The following is an 8,900-nucleotide window of genomic DNA, read 5'->3' as shown; positions in this document are numbered from 1 at the left end:
GACACACACCTATTCTCCGACACCTAGATTTCTGAATTATAAGATTTAGCTAAACAGATTGGATCGTTAAGGTATCTGACAAGTGCTGCATATTGCAGTGACCAATAACAACTTGTGACAGTAATATCACAACATCAGGCATAACTAAACAAAAGGAAAATTTGAGAGAAACCAACAGATGACCAAGTTCAAAAATATATAACACTATAACAGCCTCTGGTTCATGCAAGAGATGATTGGCCATCATTCCAACCCAAGCAGACTCCGTAAGTGATAAGTTCATCTTGCTAAATTAGATATGTTCATAATTTAAGTTGCTTATGGGATTTATTTATTTCCATTGGTAAGAAGCAAATATGTTACCAATGAATTTAGAACCAAACCTTTTTAGGGGTTACTAAAATCAAAGGTTTATGGACATGCATGCAAATAGACACTAATAATAAGGCCACAAGGAAGTACCATCTGTTCCAGCATAGAAATAGCCCCTTGATTGAAAATGTGCTGCATTCTAAGGTCCATCCGGATTGCTCTCATCCTATCCCACAAGAAGTTATAAACACCAAGAAACATCTCATCATCATAAGGGTGATCTAGCAGAGTGAGTAGATAATCCATTGTCTTTTCCAAGATGGGCATAGGCCGAATCAAGCTTGCTTCCCTCTCCGCTGTCCTGGTATACTGCCACAAACCATTTTGTGTTATTATTAATACTTCAAAAAGAAATAAACTGATGCATAGAAAAAACGATATTATTAGTAAAATGACAATCACCTTCTTAACTGCAAGAAGTCTACTGGTCACATTTCTATCTCCATCCAAGCGTTCATGCCGGTCAAGATCCCCTTTCCTTTCACGTTCTCCCCTCTCTGACTCTGAAACAAAAATCAAATGAAAAAAAATGAAACCATATGCTTAACTCCCCATAAAGCAGAATTCCCAGATTGGAAACACTAGAAGAAAGAAGGAAAATACTACACAGTCAGAATTATTTTGCCAGAATTTTAGTGAGAATGAGTTAGAATGCTTATTAACTCTTGGATGGATAAATGGGCCTACCATTTTATCCCCTCCAATAGTCACCCTCGAATATAGGTTTAATGCTGTCAAAATTTAGGCTAAAACTTTCAAGCCAAAACGACTTGACATTTTACTTCTCTCAAACTGCACTTTCCATCGCAAAAACAAATAAGCACTTCCAATAATTTTTTGAAAAAATCGTTAGCAGATTTTGAATTTGAAGTCAGATGGAAATATAATGTCTGCAACATATTCACTTTAGATTAAAAATTTGAGAAATATACCAGGACACATATCCGGACATAAGCCAATAATTACTTTGGATGTTTCCGAGCCTTCATAATCAGAAACAGCATGGCCATTGGAAAAGTTTCCAGATGAATCCATTAAATGCCCTGCCACATGTTTCTGCTCCAACACTGACTGTTCGTGTCTATTTTCAGAAGCTTTCTGGTCAGCAACATCAGCGCTATTCTGTTCAGATTTGCTAAGTTCTACCTTGAAACGAGCTAAACGCTTTGCCTTGGCTAACATTTCACTGAACAGTACAATAAGAATACAGATCCTTAAAAAAATAAGAGGATAAAAATACATGCATAATGTACAAAAGAGGTGCTACCACACCTAATACCTTACCGCTCTTGTTCAGAGTTAACATCTGAGATGGAGTTTCCTTCAAAGGTTTCATTAGCTGAAAAGGATGGAGGAGGCGACCTTGCTCTCTTAGGAGCAATGGAGCTGATGGGCCTGCTTACGGGTGCTTCAGAAACATTAGATGGCACAGATTTTTGATGAATCTGAGAATGAGAACCTCCCAATCTAGGAGGAGAGATAGACGGCCTGGAAGAATAACACAATAACAGGATCAATAAATGCATATTCTGTTACATTTTTTCATAAATGAAATATAATTGCTACAAGTAGAAAAACATATATTGCAGTGCTTTACAAAACAACAAGTCGACAGCACTAAGCCAACAAGTCGACAGCACTATAATATTGGCAAACATAAACCATTATTTTCATATATATATATATATATATATAGAGAGAGAGAGAGAGAGAGCGAGATGGAATGTGAGTTTTTCCTTTATGCCAACTGAAATAAACTTTCCTCGTGTGTAAGGAGATTTCTCTCTCTTGCTCTTGGTAATCATTTTGCCTTGGGAATGGAGTAGGGTGTAAAGCTATTCCACCATTACAGTTATTTCAATTTGTAGGTAATTTTCCTGTTCATATCTTTGGAATTGGACAGCCTCTTCGCTTACAAGGGTAAGACACTAAGACTGCTTACACTTACCCTCCCCATACCGCACTAGGTGGGAGCCTTGTGCAATGGGTCGCCCTTTTATATCATTAGAATTGGACATCCATATTTATTTAAGTCATAAGTGTTAGCTAGAAAACTATGGTAGGTACGTCTTCTTTTAAGATTTAAATCTGCAAGGTAGAATGAAAATCAAATATAATGCTGCCATAACTCTAAACTATGATACATACAATGACAAATTTTGATAGACCACCTTCCCCAAAGGAATAACAAAAAACAACTACATCAATAGCCTACTACAGTTATAAGGAAGGCAGGGGAAAATCCATGGGAGTACCTTCTAAAGTCTTTACGAGCAACATCAAAATTTTCCTGTCTGTTGGCAAATAGTGAAGGAGGCGACCTAGTTCTCTTTGAAACTTGACCATTAGGTTCTTTTGTAAAACTATGCTGAGGATTCTGAGAACCAATATATGGAGAAAGTGAGGGCTGAAGTTGAGGGTCCGGAAATTTAGCATAATTGGCTGATGGAATGGCCTGGCTATCCAACGTCCTGGCACCTAAAGCTGGCCTGCGTAAGAAAAAACTTGATGTCAGGAAAATACCATGTAGAATTTTGAGATGGCAGGGGATAACGAAGACTTCCCCACTAGGATGGAAAGCTATATGAATCAATCATCCACATGGGAATTTAGACAAACAAAAAATAAAAAATTAATCAATGCAAGAAACCTGCAACACAAAGCAAACTTAAGTCAACAATATGGAAGATTATCTTCATCTTTAGAACAATTCAATATAGTCCTCCACCCCAAAGCACATGTATGCTAAACTTGCAAAATGACAACATTACAAACATGAGTTCCTCCCTCTACCTTTTTCAAAATTTTGATAAAACGGTTTACAAAACATAACTGAGTTTCAAAATGAAAAATTGTAAAGGAGTCACTAGTAAATGGTGAGCTGTGACCAGCAGGCCAAAAACGAGGTGGTGCAAATTGTATCCGAAATTTTTTGAAAAATGATAAAGTAGAGGACACTCAAGTTTTGGAGCCCAAACATTACCTATACTGAGCATCCAAATGTACAACTGACCCAGGCATGAAAGAACTGTTACTGTTATACACTAGAGTATCAATCATAGAGCATTGCTTCAACCAACTACTGACAGTGAAACCGTGGCATGTCATGCAAAAGACATGCCTATGAAGCAAATAGAATAGATTTAAAGAAAAAAAGCAACATTTCATTATTTGACATTTATCAAAAACAACAAAATACAATGGATTGGATAGTATTCCAATTCTGATTTTTTTAATGCACATGCAGACACCCATAGAGATACAAGGACAGAGAGAGAAGCAGAGCAGAACCTAAAACTTACTGCTGAACAGAAATAGAATGACCTTGAAAAGTCCGAACGAACTGATGATTTCCTGGTACAAAAGGAGCCGGTTGTGATAGTGGAGGGAAGTGGCTGTGGTTATCAATACGCGAATTTGAGTAGCTACAGAAATCAGCAGCAAAGAAGAAAGTGAGACCTCAAACAAATGAGTCGTAAAAAGAAGATAAAGTCAATAAGCATGACAGTTCATGGTACATATAAGAAACTTATAGATTAAAGAAAGTAAAAAGAAGAATATCAAAGTTAAATTGGGTTTCCTGGCCCCATAGAGTTATGTCAAAATATAGAAGAAATGGACATAAATGCTAAAATACTAAAACAAAAAACATAGAACATTAAGAGGGTGCTTCAGATTTTTCTTTGAAGTCATTAAGGATGATACTACAGTGCTACACCTACACATACATTCAAATACAATCTAAATTTACATCTAAAACATTACCTTGTGATTTTCCAAACTCCAAACAGATAAAGTCAATAAGCATGACAATTAATGGTAAATATAAAGAAATTGATTAAGAGATGTAAAAAGAAGAATATCAAATCTAAATTGGCTTTCATAGTCCCATAGAGTTAGGCCAAAATATATAAGAAATGGGCATAAATGACAAAAATACTCAAACAAAAAAACTAGAAGAGGATGCTACACCTACATGGACATTCAAATACAATCTAAATTTACATCTAAAACATTATCTTATGATATTCCAAAATCCAAACCTAAGGAAACAGCAAAATGGGCCACAAAATATATCATATTTATCAATTTCTGTCATCCATATCAATACAATATACTCATCAACTTAAACCTAACAAATTGAAACTAATAAGCTTTGCAAGGAAAACTGTTCTTTCGTGGTAAAGTTTAAAGCCACAAGGCGAACGGATAATTACTGAAATCTACCCCATACAGCAGAACTGCAGAAGTTTAGTATTTAAAGCTAGACAGAAAACTGCTGTTATATACATATGATATTCACGTAAAAATAAATTTTTTGATGCAAAGACCATAATGCGTAATGATTTTAAAGAATTACACTAGTATTACAGATGATATCATCTTACTTATTTGTCGGGGCATTTTGACCGGAATTCCCCAAAGCAACCACATCTGCATATGATATAGGAGATCTAGCTCTTTCTGGGTTCGAAGATCTAGGAACTCTGACTGTAACACCGGCAGTGGAATCACGTGAAGCAATAAGTGATGTCAATGGAGTGGACCTTTGAGGAGTATGAGTGTCCAAATCTCTATAGGGCAGTTTCTGCCCATCACCCCAACCAGAAGATTCAAAGGATCTGGAGGAAAATATGAACTATCAACAATGAACCATGCAGAGAAACATCTTAAGGTAAAATACATCCACGAAAAGAATATTGCCTAAACAAAGAAAATGGTGGCTAAAAGATGCATTTTTAGGCATAGCAGATGGAAGTATGTAACAGTTTTTTTTTGGCTAGGTAGAAAAGGTAGAAGAAACATTACAATGAGTATCACTAAAGGGTACATAGAAATATAGAATTGTTGGCATGTAATCCAAATGTTAGTATGTCAGTAGAATAATATATGTTTCCTCTCTAGCAGTATTTTCAGGGTTAACCTAGCTCATAGAATTTGATATAGACATTAGATTAACATGAACATGCACAACCCCTAGTCGTATAAGACCGTACTAGATCTCCAGAAAGACCAAAAAGTAAATGGTTCGATTCCGGAGTGTCACTTGTTTTGGAGGAGCCGCACACCCTGAAAAAGGGATTAGTTCCTTACTCATAAGTTGAAGCAATACCTTTGTTAATACAAAAAAAACACTTTCTCGCATTGGGTCTTTGTTAGTCTTCTCAAATGACTAATCCACCTTTAAAATAAGTATCATTCGTCTTCTGTTTAATAGGGGCTACACGCCTACACCAAACTTCTCCCAAATACATTTGTTCATAAATCTTATCTTTTGTAGTACACTCATCAACCTCAACATTCTCCTCTACACTGGACCAGTTTTTTCACTGAGGTAACTTACTGCCCAAGACCCGACACGGAATTATTGGTGATGCAGCTGTCAAAGTAAAAAGACTACCTACATCTATCTTCCCCAAACCCCACTAGGTGGAAAGGCTCGTGCTTTCTTTTACCTCAATCGCATATTACGCCTGAAGCATTTCACCATTCAATTCATCCATCCATCCCACATCATTTCACTTTAACCCTCTAAAACACTATGAATTTGCATACAACACACACACTAACCGAAAACAGGTAAAAAAATTGCACTTTGAACCCTAATAAAATGAAATAAAAACAAAAACCCAATTGAAGAAAGTTGAAAAATTGATAAAATACCTGGGAAAGGAAGACGATTGTATAGAATTGGAAGATGGAGGAGCAAGAAAAGGATTAGGGTTAGGGCCAAAAGCTGGTAGAGATTTGGGAGGAACGGTAGGACCAGAACCCTTACCAAAAGACATAGTTGTATTTTGTATTTCTATATGAAAAGAAGGAATGGAATCAAAGAGAAAGAGAAGGTTCCATTGTTCCAAGTAATAAACAGAAACACCGAACCAAGCTCAACACCTTCAAAGGTTGTACTTTGGGTTTTGGCTCATCAACTTCCAACTAAATATAAATACACGAAATATGAATCTTATTTTATCTTTTGGAAATCAAAAAATCCAAATCGCTACAGATTTAAATAAATCATGCTCGCTGTTTTTCTTATTTGTTTTTTGAATTTCGAGATTGAGATTATATTTTCGGTTACTTGTGATTGTAATCCGTATTTTCGTTTTATTTTATATTCTAGATATTTTTATAAGAGAGTGAAAATAATTTATTCTTTTTGGTAGTTAAGTAGTTTTTTTTAATAATCAATGACATTTACCTGCAAGAAACTTTTTTTTTTTTTTTGTAATTTTCTCTCCAAATAAGTCTCAGGAATTGAAATCTTTTATCAATAAATCAATAGATTTTTAATATAAATAATGTCACTTAAGACTTATTTAGCTTGCATAATTAAATATGTCATATAAGAGATAACATCTTCCATATTTATTAATATAGGTTCAACCGTGATAAATGGATGGATAGACTATAATGGATGGATAGAAAGTTATTCATCAATTCATTTAAATGCATTTAAACTATATTTTAAGCTACTCACACAAACTATATCCAAACCTAATGGATGGATTTCAATTCATCCAATCCATTTATAAATTTATTTTCATAGATTTGGATGGGTGAATATTCAATCTGTTTGATTTTTATTACTATTAAATAAAATTATTATTTTGAAATTTACTATCTCAATAAAATATTTTTTTAAATCACATTTGAAAAAACAATTTTAAAAATCAATTTTTTTTAAAAAAAAGTGATTTTTGAACTTTTATAAATAAATTTTTTTTAAAAAAAAGTGATTTTTGAACTTTTATAAATAAATTTTTTTGCAATAGTCTATAAGCATGTGGCGTTTAAAGTTTTACATGTATAGTTTTTAACAAATATTTATAAGTACAATATCTATGTATTATCACTGTAAAGATTTATACATAATTATTATATCATTCTTCATTCAATTGTATTATCTTTTTTTAATAGAGAAATGGTTATTGGAAGATATAAATGGTGGATGATGCAGTAACAGTATATAAAACTCATGCTCTATCAATGCATACATTTTTCTCTCACACTTATATATGTTATGTACTTAAGAATAAACTTTTAATATTAACTATACACATGTCATATAGTTGATATCAATTTAGTAAAATATTAAAAATGACTGTAAGAATCATTGATGAATTTAGTTTTATTAAATATTAAATAAAATTAAAAAGCAAATATCATCAAACATATTTAATTTAAATGAATTTGGATAAATTGTGAATATTTTACAAATTCTATTTCAACTTATATAATTGAGAGAAAAATCAGGTATTAAACTTATGATGGATCTTTTAGAGTATTGTATTTGAGGAAGGGAGGCTTTGAATTTTTTCCATTATTTGGGAGTTCAATAAAAAAAGGAAAATGTTGTGAATATTTTTATATAGATCTATAAAACTTTTTATAAGTTTATTTTAAAGTTCTTTAAATTTGAGGTTTTTATGAAGAGAAACATGTGAACAAATTCTCTTACTAAAATGTTATCAAACAATTTTATTCATCTCTCATTATCAATTAGATTTTTAAAGGTACTATAAAACAATATTCTTGTACTATCATTATTTTTGTTAATAGTTTATTCTCATCTAAATTTTACACCCTCATAATGAAGATATTTCACTTGATTTGTCTTCATTGCTCTTTCATTTCTTGCTTGCATCTTAATTCCTCTCCTTCTCCATTCCTATTTCATTTTTCTTGTGCAAAATAGTAGCCTCATTTAAGACTTTTTTTATCGGGCTGGTCCTGACTTTCTTATTGTGTTTTTCCTATTATTTCATTTGTTGTTCATGAGTGTAATTTTTTTTGTTTAGTTAGTATAAAATTTATACACAATTATTATATTATTTTATTTATTTGAATTACTTTTTAAAGATTTAATGATGATGATTAAAGATGAATAATTAACGATATAGTAACAGAGTATAAAACTCATATAGTACATATATTTTTTCTCACAAGTAAAAGTTAATGAGTATAAATCATTAATGAGGGGAGAATTTCTCAACCAAATATTCATATGTAATGAACTCATTTATTTTACTCATTAATGTTTGAGCAATGTGTTGATCTAGTGTCATAAGGTTCCACTAAATCTCATATAAAACAAAAAGGTCAAATGTTCTATCTATATAATGAGAGGATTAATTCTTACTTATATGATTAGAGGATACACTTGATTATGCTAGAAAAGTCACCAATGTATTATTATTATCAATACTAGTGTGTACAGACACTTTGTGCCTGCCGGTCAATATTATATGGTACTACGTATTCAATTTTTATATATTTTATTTTAGAATTAGAATGTATTTGTTATAATTTTTATGTATTTATAATAATGTTCAATTTAATGTGAAAGATATAATTAATTAATGTGTTGGTGATGTTTATTTATGATTATATGGTTTTTTTTGTAAAAATTAAATAATGTGAAGGGCAAAATAGGAAACAGAAATTACACCATGGTAGAAGTTACACCATGTTTTGCCTTTATGTATAGTATGGATAAAAAATGGTACTACTAATAGTATCTATTA

The 8,900-nt window shown here is 32.3% G+C and overlaps 1 protein-coding gene and 1 long non-coding RNA gene across 2 annotated transcripts in view; both read right to left on the bottom strand.

Moving 5' to 3' along the window:
• Positions 1-6,313, bottom strand: part of LOC109345294 (SAC3 family protein B) — a 10,928-nt gene extending 4,615 nt beyond the window's left edge. The window contains exons 1-8 of the mRNA XM_019584207.1: positions 6,037-6,313; positions 4,761-4,994; positions 3,675-3,797; positions 2,628-2,861; positions 1,657-1,860; positions 1,305-1,558; positions 775-875; positions 463-681 (exon numbers count right to left, since the gene is read on the bottom strand). Of these exons, the coding sequence (XP_019439752.1) occupies positions 463-681; positions 775-875; positions 1,305-1,558; positions 1,657-1,860; positions 2,628-2,861; positions 3,675-3,797; positions 4,761-4,994; positions 6,037-6,161 (1,494 nt within the window). The 5' untranslated portion in view covers positions 6,162-6,313. The remainder of the gene's footprint in view (positions 1-462; positions 682-774; positions 876-1,304; positions 1,559-1,656; positions 1,861-2,627; positions 2,862-3,674; positions 3,798-4,760; positions 4,995-6,036) is intronic.
• LOC109345297 overlaps positions 1-7,791 on the bottom strand; it is a 17,277-nt gene extending 9,486 nt beyond the window's left edge. The window contains exon 1 of the long non-coding RNA XR_002107407.1: positions 7,760-7,791. This is a non-coding gene — a long non-coding RNA (uncharacterized LOC109345297). The remainder of the gene's footprint in view (positions 1-7,759) is intronic.

The sequence above is a fragment of the Lupinus angustifolius genome, chromosome LG04, assembly GCF_001865875.1.
Source record: "Lupinus angustifolius cultivar Tanjil chromosome LG04, LupAngTanjil_v1.0, whole genome shotgun sequence".
NCBI lineage: Eukaryota > Viridiplantae > Streptophyta > Magnoliopsida > Fabales > Fabaceae > Lupinus > Lupinus angustifolius.
The sequence above is the reverse complement of the archived record's forward strand: the minus strand, read 5'-3'. Positions and strand labels throughout refer to the sequence as shown.